The sequence below is a fragment of the Mustela lutreola genome, chromosome 9 (assembly GCF_030435805.1).
Source record: "Mustela lutreola isolate mMusLut2 chromosome 9, mMusLut2.pri, whole genome shotgun sequence".
Classification (NCBI taxonomy): domain Eukaryota; kingdom Metazoa; phylum Chordata; class Mammalia; order Carnivora; family Mustelidae; genus Mustela; species Mustela lutreola.
The window spans coordinates 28,960,077-28,985,489 of record NC_081298.1 but is presented as its reverse complement, the minus strand read 5'-3'; the positions used below and the strand labels follow the sequence as shown (position 1 = coordinate 28,985,489).

General features: G+C 50.4%; 1 protein-coding gene across 6 annotated transcripts in view; it reads right to left on the bottom strand.

Moving 5' to 3' along the window:
* Positions 1-24,662, bottom strand: part of EBF4 (EBF family member 4) — a 57,921-nt gene extending 33,259 nt beyond the window's left edge. For all 6 annotated transcript variants that reach the window (XR_009344626.1, XM_059133766.1, XM_059133767.1 and 3 more), the window contains exons 1-7: positions 24,339-24,662; positions 23,705-23,826; positions 13,169-13,325; positions 12,881-12,944; positions 12,718-12,773; positions 11,063-11,136; positions 10,021-10,089 (exon numbers count right to left, since the gene is read on the bottom strand). Coding sequence is in view for 5 of the 6 variants with exons in the window: in XM_059133766.1 (XP_058989749.1) it covers positions 10,021-10,089; positions 11,063-11,136; positions 12,718-12,773; positions 12,881-12,944; positions 13,169-13,325; positions 23,705-23,826; positions 24,339-24,647 (851 nt within the window). In the remaining variant the exon portion in view is untranslated. The remainder of the gene's footprint in view (positions 1-10,020; positions 10,090-11,062; positions 11,137-12,717; positions 12,774-12,880; positions 12,945-13,168; positions 13,326-23,704; positions 23,827-24,338) is intronic.
* Positions 24,663-25,413: the final 751 nt, after the last annotated feature.

Here is a 25,413-nt window from a genome sequence, read left to right as displayed (position 1 = left end):
AATTGAAAAACTTGTATTCTTCAAATAACACTGTTAGGAATGAAAAGGCAAGTCACTGGGAAAAAATTTTTGTAAAATAGATATTGGACTTGTATCCATAATATATAAAGAACTCCTACAACTCAGTAATAAAATAACAACCCAATATAAAGGGGGATGATGTAGAATATTTGAGTATATATTTCTTCAAAGAAAATATATGGATGGCAAATAAGCACATGAAAAGATATTCAACATTGTTAGTCATTAGGGATGTACAAATTAAAAATCACAATGAGATACCACCACATACTTACTAGAATGGCTAAAATTTAAAAAGATAGACTATTCTCATGCTGATGAGAATGCAGAGGAACTACAACTCTTATACACTGCTGGTGGGAATGTAAAATAGCACAACCACTTTGGAAATCAGTTAGGTAATTATGATAAAGTTAAACATACTTTTACCATATGATCCATCCATTCTACTCCAAGGATTTTACTTAAGAAAAATGAAAGTGTTTGTCCATAAAAAGACTTGTACATAAGTGTTCATAAAGTTTTTATTAATAATAGTTATAAACTGGAAACAACCCAAATGTCTATCAAGAGATGATGGCACACACACAAAAACTGTTATATTCATACAATGGAAAACCACTCAGGAATAAAAATAAATGAGCTATTGATACAGGCAAAAACGTGGATGAAACACACAAAAAAAGATTACACTGAGTGAAAACACCCAGACCAAAAAAAAAAAGCACACACTGTATAATTTCATTTATATAAAATTTTAAAAAAGGAAAACCAACCTATATTGACAGAAAGCAGAGAAATGGTTGCCTGAGGATAGAGGTAAGGGGAGAGAGGGAGAGATTCCAAGGGGGGCATGAGGAAACTTTTAGGGATGAAGGATATGTTCACTATTATAATTGTGGTGATGGTTTCTTCAGTATATACATATGTCAAAGCTTTTAAAATTGTACACTTTATGTGCATTTTTTAAAAGATTTTATTTATTTATTTGACAGAGATCAAAAGTGGGCAGAGAGGCAAGCAGAGTGCGAGAGGGGGAAGCAGGCTCCCCGCCGAGCAGAGAGCCCAATGCAGGGCTCGATCCCAGGACCCTGAGATCATGACCTGAGCCGAAGGCAGAGGCTTAACCCACTGAGCCACCCAGGTGCCCCCTTTATGTGCATTTTATTGCATACTGATTATACCTCATAAAGTTAATTGAAAAATGAAGAATAAGGAAACACAACACTAAATATCCCGTGCATTGAAAAAGAAGTCATAACAGAAATTTAACAATCCTTGAAACTGAGTGGTAATAAAAATGTAAGATGTAAAAAGGTGAGGTGCAGGAAAAGTAGTATTTTATGGAAATATGACAGACTTAAATGATTGTATTAGTAAGGAAGAAGGTAAGAAGGAGCTACGTATCTAACTCAAGAAATTAGGAAAGAACAAAATAAATCCAATGAATGAAGAAGGGAGAAAATAAAGATAAATGCAGAATTAATGTAATGCAAAGCAAACACACATTAGAAAAAGACTGAAAAACTATAACTCTGTTTATATATATATATATATATATTTTTTTTTAAAGATTTATTTATTCATTTGAGAGATAAAGAGAGAGCATGAGTAGGAAGGGAAGAGGGAGAAGGGCAAAGAACCTCAAGCAGATCCCACATTGAGTGTGGAGCCTAATGTGGGGCTCCATCTCATGACCCTGACATCATGACCTGAGCCAAAACCAAGAGGCAGACACTTAACCAACTATGCCACCTGAGTGGTGCCCCAAAAACTGTTCTTAGAAGACGAATAAAAGTGACAAATTTCTGGCAAAACTTACCAAGGAGAAAGATATGCTGCAAACAATATCAGGAATGGAAAAAGTTCATAACTAAAAATACAACAGAGATCAAAAAATAAGAGAACATTACAAACAACTTTATGGAAATATATTTGAAAACTTTGGTACAATGTACAAATTCCTTAAAAAATACAACTCACCAAAACAGAGTAAAAAAGAAACAGAAGGCCTGAATTGTCCATGACCATAAAAAAAAAAAGAAAAAAAAGAGTCAACTGTTTAAAAATTCTCTCCTTTTCATCCCTGAAAACTCAAGGCAAATTATAACAAATTTTCAAGGAACAGATCATACAAGGAATAGATATATTCAAACTCATACAAATTCATCCGGCAAAGAGTAAAAGAAAGAACATTCCCCTTCTAATTATTTGAGGTTGGTATATCACTAACTGTCAAACTCATACCTGGACATTATAAGACAATCACAAGCCAAACACCATTGAACATAAATGCAAAAACTCTAAAAATATTATTAACAGTGCAAATCCTGCAGCCTATAGAGAAGACAGTAAACCATTATCAAGTTAGGTTTATACCAGGAATAATTCAGGATTACGAAAACCGTTAATGAAATTCACTACATTAATAGTTTGAAGGAGAAAGGCTATCTCATCAACTCAGTACATACAGAGAAAAGCAGCATGTAACATTCAGTATCCATTCATGATTTTAAAACCCCCAAAACAAAAATTGGTTACCAAACTTTTTTAACCTGGTAGAGTATAGCTACCAAATGGCTACAGCTAACCATGTTTTAAATGATGAAACACTGGAAACATTTTCTTTAAAATCAAACACAAGATAAGAATGCCATTGCCACTGCTTATATTCAATGCTGTACTTGAGGTTCTAGTCAGAGCAATAAAATAAGGAAAAAAAAGGGGGGGTGTCTGTGTGACTCAGTCCATTAAGGGTCTACCTTCAGCTCAGGTCATGATCTAAGGGTCCCTGGATTAAGGCCCATGTTAGGCTCCCTGCTCAGTGGGAAGCCTGCTTCTCCCTCTCCCTCTGCCTTTCCTGCCAGCTCATGCTCTCTTTATTACTCTCTCTCTCTCAAATAAATAAAATATTGAAGAAAAAGGATTGGACAGGAAAAAAAGTTATGGTTTGCATAAGATGGCCATCTATACATAAAAAGCAAAACAAACATAAAGACAAAGATTCACATGCAAATATCAATTGCATTTCTGTACACTATCAAGTTAGAAAATATAACAAAAGATATAATTTGCAATTGCAACAAAATATAAATATAAATATAAATAAGCTATCCATACATCTGAGAGGCTCATTCTCTCTTCAGATCCTTCCTCAAATTCCACCTTCAATTTGGCCTCCTGTGATCACTTTACTTAAAAATTACATTTGCCTAATCCCCAAATTCCTGACCAGTTTTATTTTCCTCCAGTTTTTCCACATATCACATTCTGACATACTTAGAATTATTGTTGTTGCCTATCTCCCCTGTGTCTTCTCCCTCCAGGAGAACAGATATTTTTGTCTGCTTTATTTACTCTAGTATTCTTAGAGCCTAGAGCAGTGTCTTGTACATAGTAGATGCTCAATACATATTTATTTAATGAGTAAAATTAAATGAAAAAAAGTTAAGTGCATGTGGCCTTTATTGAGAAAATTATAAACTTTACTGAAAGCATTAGAGAAGATATACATAAGTAAAGAGATAAACCATATTCATGGAAAGGAAGACTCAGTAGCATAAAGATGTGAATTCTTTTCCAAAATAATGCACAAGTTAACTGTAATATTAATCAAAGCCCCCAAAAAGATGTGTGTGTGTGTGTGTGTGTGTGTGTGTGTGTGTAATTTTATAAGTGGAGTCTAAAACTTATATGGAAACACAAAAGATAAAAAAAATGCAATACTCTCAAGAACAAGAGAGGATAGGAGACTTGCCCTATACACTTGTCTATATCATTATTATAAAGCTATTGGGATGCCTGGGTGGCTTAGTGGGTTAAAGCCTCTCCCTTCGGCTCAGGTCATGATCCCAGGGTCCTGGGATGGAGCCCTGCATCGGGCTCTCTGCTCACTGGGGGGCCTGCTTCCTCCTCTCTCTCTACCTGCCTCTCTGCCTACTTGTGATCTCTGTCAAATAAATAGATGAAATCTTTGAGAAAAATAAAAGCTATAGTGATTATAAAAAGGTGATTTTGGCACAGGGATTATCAAATAAATCAAAGGAACATAAGAAATAGTCTAGAACCAGACCCACAAGTAGAAGGAAATCTGATTTAGAATAAATATAGTACTTACAGTTCAGTAGGAATGTGTGAGCTACTTAATAAATGATACTACAATAATTAGTGATTCATGAATAAAAATAATTACATTGATTCCTTAATTTATACCATGCCCCAGAATTAGTTCCACATGGATTATAAACCTAAATGTAAAATGAAAAACTATAAAACCTTTAGAAGAAAATATAGAAGAATATGTTAATGACTCAGAATAGGGAAAGATTTCTTAAATAAATCTTAAATAAATCTTAAATAAAGCGGGGCGCCTGGGTGGCTCAGTGGATTAAGCCGCTGCCTTCGGCTCGGGTCATGATCTCAGGGTCCTGGGATCGAGTCCCGCATCGGACTCTCTGCTCAGCAGGGAGCTTGCTTCCCTCTCTCTCTCTCTCTGGCTGCCTCTCTGTCTACTTGTGATTTCTCTCTGTCAAAATAAATAAATCTTTAAAAAAAAAAAATCTTAAATAAAGCACAGAGTAAAAACCACGAGGAAAATACTGGTAAGTTCAACTACACTGTGATACTTGAAATATACTTTCCTGACCAAGGATCAGTACCTAGGATTTATGAAGATCCATTTAAATCAGTATAAATCCTCCAAACAATTCAAAAAGAAAAATGGGCAAAAGACTAGCATATGCTTAGGGGCACCTGGGTGGCTCAGTGGGTTAAAGCCTCTGCTTTTGGCTCACATCATGATCCCAGGGTCCTGGGATCAAGACCCACATCGGGCTCTCTGCTCAGTGGAGAGCCTGCTTCCTCCTCTCTCTCTCTGCCTGACTCTCTGCCTACTTGTGAACTCTGTCAAATAAATAAATAAAATCTTAAAAAAAAAAAAAAAGACTAGCATATACTTAGTAGGAGAAGTAAGGCAAATACTAACAAACAAAAAAAGATGCTCAACCTACATTAATAATCAAGAAAATGCAAATTAAGGTGCCCACAAAAGTCCCTGTGTGGCCACTAGACTGTCAAACATTAAGAAGTTCGACATTAGGAAGGGCTGGTGAGCCACAGGAACTTAGTCACTCTAGGTGGGAGCATTGCTCAGGACAACCATCTTGGAAATGGTCTGACATGGACTCCTAACATTAATCATGGGCACACCTTATGACCTGGCAGTTCCAGTGTTAGGTTGTACCTAATACTTGTACCTGTTCAAATCATGAGAGACAGACAAGAATGTTCAGGGAAGTTTTGCTTATAATAGCAAAAACAAAGTACAACCAACTATAAATATAGCAACACAGAAAAATCTTAAAAATATAATGCTGAATTGAAAAAGAACATTTTAGAAGACTACTACAACACAATATCCTTTTTATAAAGTTAAAAACAAGCACGACCAGACATAGTGTTTACAATATGTCGTAATATTTTTTAGAGTTGTGTGTGAACACAGAGCTCAATTTACTTATTACCTTTAGGAGAGGGGTAGGCAGTGGTATGAGATGGTGAAGGAATATAGAGAACTTCAGTAATATTTTTAATGTTCTAATTTTAAGTTTGTTGGTCAGTCCACAGGTGTATAATAATTATTAATGCTTCTCAGTTTCCATTTTATTGTATTTTTCTTTTGTATGTATGATATGAGACACAACAACTTATATATTTTTTCAAATGGACCAAATATTTAAGTGTAAACAATTAAACCATAAAAGAACCAGAAGAAACCACAGGATAAAGTTCTAAAAATGATTTTGGTGTGAGAGAGGGCTTTCTAAATATGACAAAAATCAAGAGTACTTAAAAGATTGAGAGGTTGGGCAAGTTTCACTCTAAGAAAAGTTACAAGATAACAATCAACTAGAAAAAAAAATCTTTACAACTCATGTAAAGGGCGAATTTCCTTAATACATACTTCTACAAATCAGTAACAAAAGCCAGTGCTTCACAGAAAAAGAAGCAAAGGACACGACAAAAGAGTTCCAAGAAAAGAAAAAACAAATAGAATTTAGGTACCTAAAAGCATGCTCAACCTTACAGTAAAAGAAATGAAATTCACCAGGATACCACAGTTCACTTCGATGATGGAAAAAGACAAAAAAGTATGGCGACCACTGCTTGTTGCAGTCATTTCTCAACCCCAAGGTCACTTGCCTTCACTCTGAAGATTTTCCTGCTGCATCACTATATATACTCTTGAACAATGATCCTGTCATAATTCGTGGGGATTTCAGTATGAACATAGAGAATTCTTCCAAAACATTGTCCTCTGTATTCCGCAAGCATCTTTCCTCCACTGACCTCGTATCTACCTTCCCTTGGCTACATCTTACTGATGCAATCTCCCCGAATAAGTCTACCTACAGACAACCCATGGTCTAACCATCCATCTTCTATCCTCCAGCTCAACCCCTTTCTGGTACCACAACTTCAAAAATTGTTTGGCCCCATCAGAACCTAATTCCATTTATCCGGCCTTATCTTCAATCTCCCATATCCTTCTCCCTATCCCTTAAATTTCTTGTTCCATTTTTGCAAACACCATTTGCACATGCTTTTTACTCTCCTGCCCTCTCATGTCTCCTTGTACTCACCTGGCAAACCCTGAACTCTGCATACACACAACCACTCACCTGTCCTGCACCTGTACTTCCACTGCTCAGCATGGCTGAAGAAATTTCTCACTTCAAATTCATGACACCAAACCTCAGGCAGGCCCTTACTGCTGCTTGGCAATCACACAACATTTCCATGGTCCACTAAGTCTCCTGGACACCTGTTTTTGGCCCTAGTGTCTCCTTCACCACTTCCATGCTCAACTACTGACCTGGCTTCCCATTTCACTGAGAAAACAAAGCAATCAGGAAATGGCATCTGCAAGCTCCCACACTGGGTGTCCTGATTTGTCCCCTTTCTGGGCCCAGGCTCCCTGACTTCCTTGTTCTGTCCGTAGGTAGCTGTCTACACTCCCAGCTAAACCAGTCCTCCACTGGTGCATGGATCCCATGCTCTTTGCTGGCTACGGGACATGGCTCCAGCAGTTTTCCTCTCCTGCATCATCATTCCCCTCTTTCCCACTGGTTTTTCTCATCAGCATATGAAGAAGTTGTAATTTGGGGGGGGGGGGCTTACACTGTGCTCTTGTCCCCATCTTATTTCTCTGATCCCTTTAGAGCAAAACTCTCAAAAGTTCCTCTGTTCGTTGCCTCCAGTCTCTCTTCTGTTCTCAGACAGCCTCCTACCAGACTTCTGCCCCTCCACTCTACTGAAATAGCTATTGTTGAGGTCACTATTGTCCCCCTCATTGCTAAATGTGATGGTCAAATTAGTCTTTTTATCATCTCCATGAGAACCATTTGTTGAAGTTGGCTGTTTCCCCCTTTTTGGAATAGTTTGTTACCTGGACTTCTAGAACACTCCAATCCTCTGATTCCCCTTTTGCCTCCCTGGCCACTCTTTCTTGTTCTCCTTCACTGGCTCCACATCTCCATGGCCTCTAAACACTGAACAGCCCAGGACTCAGTTCTTGGACCTCATCTGTTTTCATTCAGCATTCATTCCCTTGATGATTTCATTCATTCAGATTTAGATCTGCAGCCTGAACCTTTCCTTAGAGATCTGTACTTATGTTTTCACCTGCTTTTAATCCCCCGCACCCCGGATGTTTGCTAAGCATCTCAACACCAAACTCCTGATCTTCCTTGCTACCAAACCTGCTTGTTCTGAAATCTCTTTCTCCTCAGTAAATAGGAACTCTGTCCTTCTAGGTTGATCAGGTTGGACATCTGGGATATCTCTGACTCCCCCTCCTTCTCTGTCACTTTGTCTCTCCTTCCATAACAAATCTTGTCAGTTCTGTCCACAAAATACATTCAATCACCTCCTGCCACTACCTCCCAACACCCCCTCTTTAACAGCCTCTACTTTCTCTCACCTGAATAACTGTGCTGGCTTCCTAATTCACCTCTCTGCTTCCATCCTTGCCTCCTACAGGTCACCGGCATCACACGAGCTAGAGTGATCTTGCTAAAATATAAATCAGGTCATTTCATTCTTCTCAAACACCCCTGACACCCCTGGCTTCCATGCCACTCAGAATAAAAGCCAAACTCCCTATAATGGTCTATATGCAACTTACATGGCCCTGTCTGCATGTCTTGCCTTCCTCTGACCCTTCTGTTGGTTTCCTGACACCATCTCCTCCTACAGTGCCCTTCACGCCAGTCACCTGAGCTTTCTTACTGTTCTTAAACACATCAGGTCCGCTCCAGCCAAGAATATTCCTCTCCTGGGTTCAAACATGGCTCACTCCCTTCCTTCCTTCAGGTCTTGGCTCAAATGTCATCTTTTTAGGGAAGCTCTCTGTAAACATTCTAAAATCACACCCCCCCCCCCTTCCTGGGCACTTCAGATCCTTCCTGATGCTTGCCTTTTCTCCTTAGCTGTTACCACCATCTAACAGAATCTACGTTTCATTCATTCCATTCAGGTCCATCTCCCCTACTAGATTGTTAAGCCCATAAACACAAGCCTTTTGTCTTGGTTTTGGTCACTGTTTAATCCATAGAATATAGAAGAGACCCTGGCATGGGGTGAATATTTAAAAAAAAATTTGTTGAAAGAATAACATATCTAATTGCCCAGAGTGTGGACAACAGGCATTCTCAAAACTGCTGGTACCAATACCAACTGGTGTAATTTCCACAGAGGGCAAACTGACAGTAACTATTAAAATTACAAACGCACATCTTCTCTGACCCAGCAATTCTGCTGCTATAATATCCTTCTTATGAACGCACCTACGTGCAAAGTGACACAGGGACAAAGTAAGTCACTGCAGTATATTTGATCTCCGAAAAGGAACAAAAACGGCCAAAGCATCCAGCAATGGCAGACGATTGAAAGAAATTATAGTTCATCCATACGGTGGAATATTTTGCAGTACCAAAAAAGAGGAAAAAGACTTCCTGTGTCCTGATATAACCTCCCAGATAGGCATGTTTCTTAGAGAAAGGAAAGGTGCTGAAAGGTACATTTTGGACGCCAGCATTTTTAGAAACATAAAAGGAAAGGTACGAAAAGAATATGTATCTGTATTTTCTTGTCTATGAGCAGACAATGTCAAGAAAGATGGCTAAGAAACTGCTAACAAAGGCTGCTTATCTGGAGGGCAATGGATGGATGAGATGCCAAGGTGGCGGCCTTTTTGCTTTAAACTCTTTTAAACTTGAATTTCTGCTCCTGTGAATGTGCTCTCTATTAGAAGGAGAGTAAGGCAGGGTTTATGTTCCGATATGGCCTGATCTCTAAGACATATTGTTACAATTTTTTAAAAAAACGTAACGGTACAAAAGTCCCTGGTACATAAGGGTGGGGTCCTCTTTTGTACCTTTTGAATTTTGTACCTTACCTATGCATTTGCTCTTCAAAAAGAAAAAATAATTTTAAAGAAGTCATGGTGGGAGAATGCATTTTACACCCGTCACCTTGACAGTCCTGTGACTGAAGTGCGCCAAGTATGTCCCCACTTTTCAGCGGAAGGAAACGGAAGTGCAGAGAAGTCAAGGCAAGCAGCGAGAGGTGGAGGTGGACCTGGGACTAGAGCCAGGCTTCCCCTGCCTTTCCCATGCCAGCCTGTCCGTCCTCCCAGCCGCTCTCTGGCGTCTGGTTCATCTCCTTCCCGCCCCGCCGTCACCCCAGGCCCTGGCCCTCCGGCTTTCTTCCCCAGGGAGCAGAACTCCTAAGCCCAGCCCCAGGAAGTCTACCACCAGCGGGCTTTCTGTAGAGGCCAGAGGTAGCAGCTTCCTCGTGTCTGGTAGTTTCTCTCTGCTTACAGCCACCAACGGGGTGGGGGGGGGGGTGGGAAGGGGGGGGCCGACGCGTGTGCCCCCGTGCTCTGCAGCTGAAACCAGCCCGCCCTGGTCTTCCGGGGGCCTCCTTCCCAGCACCTACCTGTCAATAATGACCGGGTCAGAAGGCGTCTCATTCCGATTGCCACAGCTCTTCCGGTCACAGCACCGGCTGGAGGAAGAGGAGCGAGAAGGTGTGTCTGTGTGCGCATGCGTGTGCGCAAGCATGCACACGTGCTTCCGGTTGGAGGTGCTGCGTCCTGTCTTTGAGTGTGGAATCCCTTTCTGGAGGCCTCACTTCCAGGAGCCTTCGGGAGAAGGGTCCTTCACCGGGACCTGGAGAGCCAGGTTGGCCAGGAGACCCTTGTCCCAAAGGCATGCTACTCCTGGAGGATTCAGTAAAAGGCAGGCTGCAGGCCCCCTCCAGGGTCTTTCTCACATAGCAAAGGGCTCGGATTTTAGCATGCAGCTCAGGAATTACCAGAAAGTGAACCCACCCATGTAACCAGCATCCAGTCGAAGAAAGACCGCGCACAATCAGTGCCACAGAAGCCTCCCCACACCCCTTCCTTGTCACTACTCTTCCCCAGGGCAGCCAGAGTCCCAACCAGATTTTTGAACACTGTTCTCTTTTCCATTCAGAAGGAACTGCTTTTCAGGACCCGGTGTGAGGGGCATCTCCTAGGGAGACCTTATCTAGAAATGCCAAGCTCTGCGGGTAATGGGGAAGGGGAGCCAAGAGCTGTGTCCGCCCCACCCCCACCTCCCCTAAGGAGCACCCTGAGGCTCACCCAGGAGGCAGCAAAGTTTCCTCTCTCTAGCTTCTAAGCTAATCCGGGAGGCCCAGCCCTGCCCCCCTCCTCAGCAAGCCTCCCCTGAGCTTTATTAGTTAAGCTTTCCAGTGGTGGCAGGAGGCCTGTCTTACAAAAACACTTGGAGAAGCCACATAAACAGGCCAGGCTAATGGGGCCTCAAGGATCCTCTCTTCAGCCAGCACTGTGCTCAAGGGCCTCCCTCCTCCCGCATCGCCTCCTCCCATCTGGCTTCCCGAGGGAGCTTCGAGGAGCCGGGCTGTGTCGGCAGTGGTCAGGGCAGGGCCCGGTGGGGCCCAGAGACAAAGGTGCAAGTGTCCCAAACCTTCTCACCTGCACATGATCTCATGGGTGAGCAGCACGCGGCACATTTCAGGGTTCTTGTCTTGCCCCTCATAGATGATTGCCTGGGGGAGAGGAGGAATGCACAGGCTCAAGAGGAAGGAGGTTGTTCTCAAATCCAAGTGCAGGGGAGAGATGGGCCCTACTCCCAGGGAAGATCCTGCACTCCAACTTGCTCTGGGGCGCCCAAGAAGGCAGAGCAGGAGCTGGGACCGGGCTCCCCAAACCAGGAACCCCAACGGGGGCTGCGGTGGGCAAGGGTGGCATGAGGTGGGTCTATAGATTCTGTTTGTCCACAGGCAGCTTTTTTCAGAGCCAGCTCTGTTTGGGGCTGGGGAGGTCCCTAGTCCACAAGGTTGGGCTGTTGGTGGGGTAGACACACTCCTATCTCCACTGTTCCCATGGCCCTAGGTGATCTCTGTCTCCTGCTCGCAAGCACTGTTCCTCTGGGTTCTCCCCACCAGTCTCACTCCCCATCCCAGGCCAGTATGTCTCCCTTGTGCTATTGGATCAGCCTTCCCACCAGCTCCCTGGTCTCTACTCTGCCCCGCAGCAGAGTAGGGAGCTCCCTAAACTGTAGCTCCAGCTTCCCACTTTATGTCCCCCTGTGCCTCCAGGCCATTCCTCATTGGTGGGGTCCCTCCCTCTCTCCAGACCTCCTCCCACCCGTTCCACACTTATCCCCACACAGTCCCACTGGCCGCTGCCTCATTGCCTCCCAGACCACAGTGGCCACAGGCTTTCTAGAAAGAAACAATTTCTTCCCCTGCCCTGAGATTGGGTGGAAGCTGCTAGAAGACTGTTGGAAAGCCCGTCTCCACCTTGCATTCCAGGCCACTAATGGGCCCATTTGTGACCCAGCCCTGCTCCTTACCGGCACACACAACTTCCCTGAAAAGCCCTGACACTTGGGGCCCTGTCTTGGGCAGGATCCATCAGGATTTACTCAGGTTTCAATTTCCCCAGGCTCCTTATGCTGGCCTCTCAGCCTCCTGTGACCTTCTAGACCAGCAAGTGCTAAAGGTCTGCAGTAGAAATTCTGGGGCCTCACCCAGTCCCCCTTTAGTGGACCAGGGCACCATCCCCCAGCTGTGGTTAGTGGAGGCTGGTGAGGGCTTTCTCTTGAGAACTGCTCTCAGCAGATAGGAGTTGCCTAGCTTGGAAATGTCTCCCCATGGGAGTGGTTCCCAGACAACCACTGACTGATACAGCGTACAGAATCCTGGCCTCCTTGCCTCAAGGGGGTGTGACTCTGTTTCCATTCCTTCTCTAGAGATCCCTGGGGATCAGGCTGAGACTAGACTCCAGCTGGAACCACATCCTTGCTGAGCCCTGCTCAGCCTTTTCTGTCCTGCTTCCCTCCCTTGCCTTCTCCTGAAAGGTTCACTCCTGCTTCTCAATAAATCACACACACCTGCATGCCCATCTGGCTTGGCCTTCTAGGGGAGATCACCTAAGACAGGGCCTCTGTACAAACATTGTCTTTTTACAGATTGGAGGGCGAGGCCACACAGCCTCCTGCCACAGGAGCTGGACCAGTGGGGATGAGGAGCAAGGAGGAGGTGGGACCAGGGGTGAGGGTGCTCACTCAGATGGGGTCCAAGAGGGGGGCAAGATGGGCCTGAACATCCCCTGGACTGGCTCACCTGCTTGGACATGGAGTCAATGAGGCGCACATAGAGATCCTGCTCCGTCCGAAGTCCTAAGGGTGGGGAGGTGGTGGAGAGGGCTTGCTGTGGCCTCTAGTGATTGAACCACACTCAACAGCCTCCCCACCAGGAGCCACAGGAAGGAGTGAGCCTTACTCACCATTGTTATACACTAGCCGGAGGCGATAGTGGATTCCATTGTTGGTCTTTTCAGCCCCAGGTTCCTGCGGCGCCAAGATGGAGATGCTCAGCTTTCCCCTGGCTCCTCCAGTCTCCCGTCAGCACCTCCTGCCTAATCCCACCCTTCCTCCCTCCCTTCCATCCTTCCCACCCCCCCCCACTTCACCCCTCCACCATGGTCCATCCGTCTACCCTATGGGAGGGGGTTCCCTGAACCCACCCCCTTCCTCCCCCCTGCTCTGGTGCCGTGAGCCCAGGAGCCTCTCACTCGGTCCTTTTCCACGAAATCGATGAAGGCCGTGCGCTCCACCTCCACAGGCTGCCCCTGCCGGTCATACATGGCCAGCACGAAGTGGAAGAAGTTGGATTTCCTGAGGTTGGAGGGTGGCTGCTTCTCAAAATGTGCGCGCGCCAGGCCCACGCCGCTGTGAGGAGGAAAGGGGCTGCCAAACCACGGGACACACTCCAGGGCGGGTGGGGGGGGTGGGGTTGGGGGACGGGGAGAAAGACCTCAGCACCTCCACCAGGTTGTGGGGGAGGCTGGTCAGGGTGCCGTCCTGCCGCGGCAAGAGTCTAGACCAGAAATCAGGTGGTCTGGGGCCCTTCCATCCTTGCCCGGGATATCAATTCCAGACGTCACCCTTGCCTGTTCCCTTGGGAGCAAGGGGCAGAGCGGGCAGCCGCGGAGACACCCCTGCCAGGCCCCCTCCCAGGCTTTTTCCTGGGCCCCATATTTTGAAAGGCTGATCTATCTCTAAAATCAAAGGTATGGACCACCCATCTAACTGACCAGAGGCTCCTGTGACTGCCCTTTAGAGCATCAAGGGGCAGCTAGGAGGTTCTGGACCAAATGTCTCACATGGTACCCCAGCCCACGACTGTGTTTGTGAGACTATGGCATCACCTGGGAGATGATGGTGATGTCCCTCAGGCTCTCAGAGACATTAAACTGGCTCAGGGCCATTGCTCTGCCCAGCCCGGACCCTGGGCTATGTTTGAAGGCAGAGGGTGCACCCCTCAGGAGTACAGGGACCAGCCTTCACAGGGTGGGAAAGATATACGCTGGCTCCCTTCGGCAGGGGGACCCTTTGGTCTAGCCTCGCCAAGAGCTGTCTCCTGGCTCATCAGAAATGACTCCTAGAATGGGTGTCCTGCTGACTCAGACAGTGGAGCATGGGACTTTTGATCTCGGGGTTGTGGGTTTGAGCCCCATGTTGGGTATAGCAATTACCTAAAAATAAAATCTTAGGAAAAAAAAAAAAAAGGAAAGAAAAAGAAAAGATTCCTACAAGCCAGGGCCAGGCAAGAGCAGGAGGAGAAAAACAAAGGCCCCATTCCCCAAATACTTCCTCAGACCCAGCCATGTACCAAGTCCCGGACCCATGGCACTGAGTGGGGCTAGAATTAAATGCCTGGAAGGGAGGGAAGACAGATACAGAAGGCTAGGACACAAGACAAACAAACAAACAACAACAAAAACAAACAAACAAAACAACTCTAGAAGCAAAGGAAGAAAAAAGTGAATTCTTTCTGTGAGAAATGAGGTTCAGAAGCCTTTGTGGAGATGGTAGCTTTCCCCCTGGTACTTGAGGAATGAATGGGAGCTCAACAGAACAGGGAAAGGAGCAGAACAAAGAGCATGAGGAATGGCTGTACGCGTGAAGGTTGGTGTGGCTGGACCACGGATTCTAGAAAGTTAAGTGAAGAGAAGAAGAAGTTGCATTGGAAGTGCCAAGTCTGGAGAGACACAAAAACCAGGCTCTGAGTTTAGACTGTCTCCTCTGGGCCAAGGTCTTGAAAAGATGGTTCCTCAGGTTTCTTATGGCTTTAGACCCTCCCTCTACAAAAGGCAACTATGGGGGCGCCTGGGTGGCTCAGTGGGTTAAGCCGCTGCCTTCGGCTCAGGTCATGGTCCCAGGGTCCTGGGATTGAGCCCCACATCGGGCTCTCTGCTCAGCAGGGAGCCTGCTTCCCTCTCTCTCTCTGCCTGCCTCTCCATCTACTTGTGATTTCTCTCTGTCAAATAAATAAATAAAATCTTTTTAAAAAAAATTAAAAAAAAAAAAAGGCAACTATGGCCACCACCGTTGCTGAGAAATGAGGCTTCACAGCATGTGCAAGTGTGTGTAGGGGGCCCTGGGACACCCTCCAAGAGTAGACCCTCCATGGCTTCACTCAGGTTGGTTCTCCTCATGTGTGGTAGCCAAGATGGCAACCCATGAGCCCCACTTCCTGGTATTTCTGCTGTTGTGTAGTCCCCACCCAGACTGTATCAGGGTTGGTCTGTGCGGCCAATAGAATGTGGCACAAGTGATGGCAGATGATTCCAAGGTTAGGTCATAAAAGACATGGTGGCTTCTGCCTTGTTCTATTGGATCAGCCCTCGGGGGCAAAGCTGGCTGCCATGTTGTGAGGACACTCCAGCAGCCCTGTGGAGGGTCTATGTGGAGAAGAACCAAGCTCTCCTGCCCACAGCCAGCACTTAGCTTGCCAGCTGTATGAATGAGCTACCTTGGAAGAAGATCAGCCCCAGTGACACCTTCAAATGACTGCAGCCTCAGGAGAAGCACGAGCTGCTCCCTCACTTCTGACTCTGAGAAACTATGTGAGGCAAGGGGTGTTTGTTGTTTGATACGGCTGAGTTTTTAGCTTTTTTTTTCTTTTTTTTTGCACCAATTTTGCTGAGGGTTAAGTCTTGAGCAATACAATGAAGGGCCACCAGAAGGTTCTGAGGCCCAGCAGGGCTTAGAAGATGCTACCCATGGGGAAGGTGCAGTGGGGTGGGGAAGCGAGAAGCCCCTGCAGGGATGCAGAGGAGAGCATGAGGATGGCACGGCTGCCTTGAACCATTCAGACCAGGGTCCCATCAGGGACACACCATTGTGGAAACATCCGCCATATGCATCACTCCTTAATGCTGTTCTTATAATTTTAAATCAACTTACTCTCACTCTGCTTCATGCAAAAACCATAATGACTGGGCTATCCTGGCTTGAGACGCTTGTGTTTTTACTCGTACATCTTACAGTAAATACAGAAATATTCAAAGAACAATTGTACCACCTCCTTAAGCCTGGTTGGGAGCCTTGCTGGTCCTGGTGAAATGCTGATTTCAGGATTGGGTGATGGGTCTTGCCGGTCTCTGATCAAGAGGAGTTGGAGGAGACCACGGTCACCTTCTCTTTCCCCTACTAAAGGTTCTTTCTACAGGTGCCCCTTTCTCCCTCCAGCTTCACACCTCCTCTGCCCTCTCCTCCCCTCCCCCTTAGGCCAAGAAGTCCTTTCAAGTCCAAGCCTTGACCCTCCAGCTTCCCTTTTGCCAAGAGGCAGGGAAGCCGGAAGAGCTTTGATCACAGCAGGTCCCTGATTACTGCTGATGAATATGCTAATGAGGCAGCAATCCTGACTCCTCCTTCTGGCCCCAGGACGAGTTTGGGGGGAGTGGGGAGAGAAGCTCGATTGGTCAGGTTCCAGGACCACCTGAGGGGAGAAAAGGCGGAAGGGGGTGGGCTCATGGAGCCCTCCCAGATCTCCCACTCTGCCCTTTATTCCGTCAGCTAGACCAGGAGAGGTGCCTGGAAGGCTCTCAGATGGCAGAGCTGGAGGGTACAGAGACAGGGGCCTTCACAGGGGAGGGGTCGATGCGGAGCAACAACCCAATCCCCTACACCACTCTATATACCCTTCCTTCACAGACATCCCCGGACTTCCAGGCCAAGAGTAAATTAGTGATGCTGGCAGGAGTTCCCTCTCTCATCCATCCCTCTTGGCAAATATCAGTCTGTCCTGGGTCCTGGCTGCCTGCCAGCTCCTGCCAGGCTTCTAAGGACCAGACCTGGGGAGTCTGGCCCAGGTCCCAAGCTGAACTCCCTCCACAGGGCTGCCCTCCATGCAAGAGGGGATTCCTGGGGGGAGAGGTCAGGAAACCCAGGGAGAGGATAGAGGGCAGGTACCACTGCCTGCTGCCTGCTGCCTGGGGCCTGTGGACCAGTATCCAGTGCTGCTGGTCCAGGGATGGGGAGAGGGCTGCATTGTCTCACGTGCCGGTCCCACCCCAAAGCCGGAGGGTCGGGGTGGGGGTGGGGGGCTCATTCCGCTTCTTCTAAGGCAGCCCAGCATTGGCATCATCCTGTCTTCCCCACCTTGCTGAATGGGTCTCAGGCACCCTCATCCTCTGGGGCTCACACCCACTGAGGCAAAACAACGGGACAGGTGGCTAGCTTCCAGCTTACAGACAGGGTTACCATCAAGATCAAGGACAGAACAATATGAGTATTACAGCTCCAGCTTCCCCCCACCAAACCACAAGACCAGGAGAGGACCGCAGAGTGGGCAAGACCCAGGGCACACCCAGGGCTGCTGGTCTGTGACTGTCTCCAGTCTCCCCTGTTCATACTCCTGCTGGACCAGTGAGAGAAGCTCAAGGTGAAATAGAAAAAAGTTTTGCTTTGGAAAGTCATTATCGTATTTCCTGTGAACAAGAGACGGACAATGACAGAAGGATCAGGACCTCAGCAAGAACGTGGGGGTAGCTCTGGACTATCCCTTCCTTGTCCTGGTTCCCCCGTGCGCCTCCACCCCCACCGTGCAATAGGGGACCAATCTGCACGCCTAGATACAAGGTCAAGGCCCAGAGGGAGAGGGTTGGGGAGGGGAGAGACTTCAGCTCCTCTCCCCCTTGGGAAGAGCTGATGCTCTTGTAATGAGAAAACAAACCAGGATTAAAGAACAGAAAGAAAGAGAGAGAGAGATACGCACAGACAGCTCAGAAAATGGACACAGGGGACGCCCAGAGGTCAGAGAGCCCCTGCTGGGTGCAGACGTGTGGGAGGCGGGAGGTGTGGCTGCTCTCACTAGCTTAGAGACAGAGAGATGTGGATGAAGGCCGGTGTCTCTGATTCTGCAGTCTCCCACGGGCCGTAGGGAGCAAGTGCAAGGATGTCTATGGATAAAGAATCCCTTATCTAAAAGGATAAAGGGAAGCAGGAGTAGAATCCCTGAAGTCTGGAGGCGCAAGGGTTCAAATGCAAACAGTTTAAGTAGGAAGTGATTCCAGCAAACACAGGGCTGGAATTGGGGAATGAGAAAGAGGAGAGGCACTCCGTAAAAGGGTGCCGCAAGTCACCGCTGTGGGCCACTGCAGCTTCTCAGTCCTGCTGGGAGCTCTGGAAACAGTCTAGAATAGAGCAGGTGCTTTGGAGGAGGGAACTGGGGTAGTTATCCACCAACTTCAGTTAGTCATTGGTGGAAGGCGGAGTGGCAGGGGGAGGTCCTGGGCAGTCATTTCTCAGGTACACCTGGCTCTGTGTGCAAGTGGGCAGAGCAGGCTCCGGCAGCCTAAGGAAGTCTCCAGAGCCAGGTGCTGGCAGCAGAAGCAGACCTTTCACCAAGGTGGCAGGGTACCAACCACCAGCCATCCAGAGGCCTGCAGTGTGTTAGAAGCTGGTAAGACTACAGCCCAAGGGACTGACTAAAAAATTGGCAGACAGGTATAAGAACAGCTTCCCCAGGTATATGAGTTGCTGGGGCCTATAATTCAGAGACATCTCATTCCCTTAGCATCACTAGAGCACGAAGCATGCCACACAGACGCCTTTCTCAGATAAAGCCAGCTGAATGGCGAGAACCGCCACATTCATCACTTTTGTGAGGCTCCAAAAAGAATTACACATCTCTTGGCTTTCTTTAAAAGATCGTTTTCAGGGACGCCTGGGTGGCTCAGTTGGTTGGACGACTGCCTTCGGCTCAGGTCATGATCCCGGAGTCCCGGGATCGAGTCCCGCATCGGGCTCCCAGCTGCATGGGGAGTCTGCTTCTCCCTCTGACCTTCTCCTCGCTCATGCTCTCTCTCACTGTCTCTCTCTCAAATAAATAAATAAAATCTTTAAAAAAAAAAAAAAAAAAAAAAAAAAAGATCGTTTTCAACAAAATGCTCAAAACAGTTTCCTATCCACTCTGGAGTGTGCCAAGGGCGGGGCATTTGCTCTTGTACTAAAGAACCCAGACACAGGAGGGGGCAGCGCTCGTTTTCATATTTCTACCGTGGCCCGCTCACCCGCGTTCCCATCTTCTGTTCTGGAATGGCCCGTGAGTTAAAAGGTGACAGTGGCAGGTGAGCATCGGTGTGCGCTGCTACTTTATGGTCTGAGGACACGTGCTTTGTAGCAAGTGTGGGTGTGCACGGGCTTCTGGAGTACGGTGCTGGGAATCCAGGTTAAAGTTGACAACAAGGACAAACCTGTCCTTCCCGGCTAGGGCCGTCAGGTGGCCTGTGTCTGGGGGATATGGGTGGGGACATTCTGGGGGCTGCAGGGTTGTCTGGCTGCTATTGCGGGGGTCCCAGTGGTCCCTGGAGACACTCCTTCCCAGGGCGGGGCAGGACCCAGCAGAGCAGCTGCTGGACCCTGCCCCAGGGTTCTAGTATGGAGAGCACTGCGCCACTCAACTGTGTCCTCACGAGGTCACTTGGGGCTCCTTACATGCCTGACTATATGCTTATAAAAAATACAAGTAATTTAAAACAAGCATCCCAAGTCCCTCAGAGGACCAGTGGCCCAGGCTGGAGTTTTGCCTCCCCCCAAAGGCATCCTTGGACCTTCTCCCTTTCCATTAGCCCCCCACTGACCTAACTCTTGCCTGCCTTGATAGCCCAAGTTTCTGAGCAGTGCCTTGACTTGGACCTGATCTGCCTGGGAATCTGGAATGCTGGGGAAATGGGGACAAGCCCTAAGGTCATCCGCAGTTGGGGGGAGGCTCCCCCAAGAGGTAGAAGGAACAAAAAGCCTATGTCTCCTGCATCTCATCCCTTGTCTCACCTTTCTCTAAAATTTCTGCTACTAATTGCAGCCCTATCCCAGCCCACTACATAGGTCTCTTTTATCTCTGTGTCCGCTATTCCTCCAAGTGTCCCACTGGCCCTGCTCCCTGCAGGCCTCCCCTGGGCTCCTGGGACGGCTGGGAGCCATCAAACTGGGTCTGGCCTTCCTGGCCCCAGCCAAGATCCGTTGGCCTAACCCTGCCCAGGCCGACAGGCCCAGACCCTAGCTGTGCTACAGACCAGAAAGATAAAAGCAGCAGCCCACTGGGGCACACCCACATTGACCATGTGGTCAGGGAGAGGAACTGGAGGCTCTGAATCTGTGTCTGGAGGGGTCTGCGGGAGACGAGGCTTTGGGCTGCTTCATATTCCCTACTTCCGCTGCTGGGCAGTGGGTAGGCTCACCTGCCACAGGAAGTTATCTCAGCCACCCAGGCCCCCCCAGTGGGGTGGGGGGAGGGAAAGGATCTCAGCCAGCTCTTCTTCTTGCCCTGCATTCCACCTAAAGCTTGCCCACTCTGCTTCTCTCTGCCCACCCCCTCGCCACCCACCCACAGGCCCGCCTGCCAGGTCCCAGGCTGAGGAGCGGCTATTAATTATTAAAGCAAACAAAAGCATTTCCTAGCAGGGAGGCGAGCGTGCAGCTGCTTACAGGAAAGGCAGCCCAGCTGGCTTTCTCAGGGCCTGCCTGTGTGCTGGGACCTGCTAGAAGGGGAAGGCGGGTTGGGGTCCTGCAGGAGTCTCCCTGGGCCGGGAATCCCATCAGGAGAGGAGAGTTGCTTCTGGGCTGAGCACCCCAGCAAGAGGAACACGGGCTGGGGCTGGCATGGGGTCCTTGTTTAGAGCTCCCCCCTGGGAAGATCCTGCCAGCCCTCCGGAGCCAGACTTCCCTTCCCTCCCCTCTTGCCTCCAGGGCAAGGGCATGGAGCCCCTCTCTTCCCCTACTCTTCTTTTGCTCAGAACTTCCCTTCCTGTTGGCAGAGCCTCCTTCACTGATCTTGGCAGGTTTGGGGCTGTCTCCTCCACCTCCACCTTCTGTAAAACTTGGCGTCATAAAGCTGGAAAGCAGTCGCCACCCAGTAGCTGGTTCCTAGAGTCAGGTAGATGCTGGAGACCACCAGCATAGGGAGGGGAGCCCAACAAAAAGGAATCTGGGAACTTTTTAACACGTACTCCTATTTCCTTCAGCAGATACTTGTTGCCCCCCTCTCTGCTGATTGCTCCAGCCTGTCCTGGTGCTGGGGACACAAGGACGAATAAGCCCTCATCCTTGCCCTAAAGAAAGGCACGGGCTGGTGGGGCACTGCTGATTCTGGGCTGTGGCCAGGATCTTTAGGCAGCGCTGAGAACTGTTCCTGAGGTCCAGGTGGGAGGGCACACATACAGAAGGTGCTGGGGTGCAGTGGGTCCCCAAGACTGTAAGACTTTATTCAGTGGGTAGGTGGGTGCTGGGGCCAAAAAGAGGCATTGTTAGATGCCAAGTGTTGTGCCAACGGCTGGAAGGGAGTTTGGGATTAGACAGTGGTAAGCCCTGAGTGCTGAATACTCGGGAGGAAGCAGGGGTGACTGAAGTTTTTAATCAGAGAAGGACATGATCAGAGAAGAGTTCTTCAAAAATATTGCTCTGGTCCCCCTGGGACATGGCAGATGGTTTTGGGGGAGAGGTGAGAGCCTGGGGCTGGGGTAGGGGGATAGCAGGCTGCAGCGGTAAACAGGGATAGATTAACCTTCAAGCCAGGGAGGAAACAGGTGAAGGACAGGGGTGAGCCATTGTTAAAAAGTTGACCTCAGACATGAAGAAACATCTAGGAGCCTTGACCATCAGGGGGCTGTGGGGCAAGGCATCAAAGATGACTGTCAGATACCAAGCAGGCTTGGGGAAGAGCTCTCCTGGGCAAATTTCCCAAAGGTGACAGGGACAGAAGTCAGGTAGAGGTTGGATGGAGACAGAGGCAGGGATGGGGAAAGGAATATTTGTTGCTGCTGTTGCAGGATGGAAAGACCCGAGCAGAGGAGGACGGGCTGGACTGCCGGGGGATCAAGACACTAATGGGAGAGACAATGGACCACTTCGGGAAGAATGAGGAGAAAGGATTAGCCTGCTCTTCACTGGAAGGAGGTGGTCCAGAGTCAACCAAAGGGGGCGGGGGTGTGTTCCCAATCTGTGTTCTGAGGCAGAGAAGTCTCTTGACTTGCAAATAAGAAGCCCAGGCCTGAAGAAATGCCCCTCTTCCAACGGGAGGGCTTCTGAGTCCCAGCGATGTGGTCCCCAGGACTCAGATGGGACATCTCAATGCCACTCAAGAACCCCCTCCTCCACGTGCAGACAACATTGCTGATGGTCAGATCCTCTGGGAAAAGGCCCCATCCCCACACTTCTGAACCCATACAGGCTACAAGAGCACCACCTCCTTCTTATCTGCTCCTCCCTCATCAAACCTGCTGGCTTGACACAGGGACAGAGGGTCCAGTCAGAGAGAAACAGGAACCCTAAGCCTCAGGGGTCCCCCTGGAACTCTTCACCCACTCTTACAAGGAGCTCTCACAACAGCTGGTGGTGGACAAAATGACGGAGCCTTCATTAAGGAAGAGACCATCTCAAATTAAATATAAAAACAGAACCAACAGAAAATCTGGCAGGATACAGAATTGTTTGCACAGCCCAGTAAAAAACCCACGTGAATGGGAAAAAGGATGGGAAGGAAATACACTAAAGTGTTGACAGTAGTTGTATCAGAAAGGTAGAATTTTGTTTCTTGCTTACCAATTTTTCTGGAATATACTTATATGAGTAAAACTATGTAAATTAATTCATAGCAAGCCCCTCTCCTCTTGAAGAGATGAGCTCCAGGAAGAGCCCCCCCCCCCAGCACTCCCTGCTGACAGTCAGCAAAAGACAGGAGTGCAGAAACAGGTTTGGCTGGCGCAGGGAACAAGATGTGTGTCTGTTAAGGCCTGAGGTTGGACTTGGACTAGAAGCCGCCACTGAGGAACAGGCCCAGGGACGGGAATGTTGGGCCCATATGCCCAGGTGATCCTCCTGCAGAATCCCTTCAGGCTCCTGCTCCAGCAGCGGCTCAGACCTCGGGGAAGCCCAGTTTCCAGGTCCCCAGGGGTCTGCAGAGTCTGCAGCGCCTTAGTCTTAACCACTGAGAACTCCAGTAGGATATCTGACTCCCCCCGCCCCCAATACCCGTGCCCCATGACCGCTCACAAGTAGGGGCACAAAAAAGTCCATGGTCAGGTGCTGTGGGGGCAGGCCAACAAACCATTTAAACTTCCTCTCCAACCCAGGAGTCCATTCCCTATCCAGGCCCTCTGCCCAGACTCCTGCAAGGCTTTGGCATAGATGCTGGGCTCCCAGGGACCCTCTGCCTCCTCCAGGGCCCGCCAGGAAACCACTTTGAGGAGAGGTGGGGCCTGAGCGCCGGGCCTGAGCCCCAATCATTCCAGCCAAGGCGACTGTCCAGCTCGCCTGTTCCCCACTCTTCAGCCCCCAGCCTCTTCTCTGGCTCCACACGCACCCCTCCTTCAACTCTGAGGGGCGTGGGAAAGCAGAAAGGGGGCTGGGTTTTGTGCCTTTCCTGGCAGAGAGCCTCGAATTGGACCAGGAGAGGCACTGGGACTGCCCATGAAGGAGGGGTTGCCTGTTACTTGACGGCCGGTGGCCGTGGGTCATGGCTCAGGGACTGCGGGCAGCGGGGACACCTTTTACTCTAGAGTCATGGACCGCCGGGCCCCTGAGCGACAGTTAGAAATCAGAAATCAGAGCTGGGACAGCGGCAGAGGCGGTAGAAGCCCCGCCCCGGCCCGCCCCAGAGCCTCAGGAGGAAGCAGAGGCGCTCGGGGCAGGGTGGGCGGGAGAGCTTGCAGCGACTGTCCAGAGTTAGGGTTCCCCCACCCCTCGCCCCAGCAGCTCAGCAGGCTGAGCGAAGGCGGTGCGGAGTCGTCCAACCCGAGCGCGCCGGGTCGCGTCCGTGCGCTTACCTCTGCGCCGCGGTGCTGGCGTCCAGGATGCCCGCGCCCTGCATCCAGGAGCGCACCGAGCCCAAGCCGGCGGGCAACAGCGGCTCCTCCTTCAGGTTCAGCCCGCCGCGGGGCAGAGTGTCCTGCGCAGGGAACATAAGGGCGCGCGGTCGGTGGGCGCCCCCGCCGCCGGGAATGCGGTCCCGTCGAGGCTGCGGACGTCTCGGCTCAACCAGACCCGACGGCAGCGGGCGCCTCCAGGAGCGCAGCGCAGCGCCGGGTCCCCGCGTCTCAGTGCGCGCTCGCCTCCCGGGCGCTCCCTCGGAGAAAGCGGGTCCGCGAGCGCCGGCGCTGTCCCCTCCCCTCCCGGGGCGCGGGGCGGGGAGATGGAGGGATTCCCCCGCGGCCTGAGCGCCGGCGGGCGGACTGCGAGCGGGGCGGGGAGGGCGGGAGCGGAGCCGGCACCCGGTGCGCACCGAGGCGCCCCAGAGGCGCGCTCTGGCGGCTGCCCAGGGCCGCGGTCGTCGGAGGGGGGGCCCGAGCGCCCCAGGAGCTGCCTCCGGCGAGGCGGGGGCGCGGGGCTGCCCGCCCTTTCCCCCTCGGCCCCCCCCCAACCTCCCGCCCGCCCGCGGCGCCGGCGCGGGGCGCTGATTACCATCCGGGAGGCGGAGGCTGCGGGCGCGGAGCTCCGCGGCGGCGGCGACAGCGGCGGCAGCGGCGGCAGGAGCAGCAGCAGCCGCGCGTCCCGGGGAAAGGCAGGGGCAGCGCCGGGCCAGCAGACGCCGCCGCCGGCGGAGCCCCGCGTGCCCCGGCGCCCCGGCCCTGCCGCAGCCCCGGGCGGCAGCACCTGGAGCAGCAGCAGCAGCAACCCGGCCGACTCCCCCCGGGGCCCGGTTCCCGCGCCGCCCCGCCGCGGCCGCCGCCGGCCGCCGCTCCCCGGGGCCTGGCCGCGGGCCCGGGCCATCCCGCCGCCGCCGCCGCCGCCGCCGCCGCTCCCGGGGGAGCGGGAGTCGAAGGGAGGGAGCGCGGGCGGGAGGAGGGATGGCGGGAGCGGGCGGGCCCAGGGGACTGGGGGCCGGGGGAGGCGGGGGCGGGGCGGCGCGGCCGGCCGAGGGGCGGCCGGGGACGTGACATCATCGGGGGAGGAGCGGCGGGGCCCGGGCCGCCGCGGCGGGGCGGATCCTGGCGAGTCGGTCGCTGGGGCTGGGGGCTGCGGCCTGACCGAGGCCGCGGGTTGGAGCTGGAGGGACCCTCGGGCTCTGGGAGGCCCGAGCAGGGGGCAGCCAGGGCTGCGCAGCGAGGGAGCCGCGCCAAAGCCGGAGGAGCGCGACACGCCGCGCTCAGAAACCTCCGCCGCCTCCGGGTCGCGGTGGGACAGTGCTCGGGCTTCTGGCCTCACCTTGCTCTCCCAAGTACCCGCCGGATTCCCCACGCTGACACCCTGTGCCTGCACTTGCTGCTCATGTTGACGCCTCCAAGCTTTTACTCTTGATGTTCTTTGCTTGCCCTTACTGTCCTCCTTGCATTTCCCCTGGCGAACCTGACCTCGCCTTAACCTCAGCCTAGGACTCAAAGCTCCCTCTTTCGGAGCCTGGGCCCCAGACCGCTGAGCGGCCTTCCTCAGCCCCTTCCCCCGGTTGCCTAAACCCAAAGCATTTTCGTTTCCAGCCTGTACCTTTCTGAAACCTCTTGATTTCTGATTGCAAGTTAGACACTTAGGGCTCAGAGTT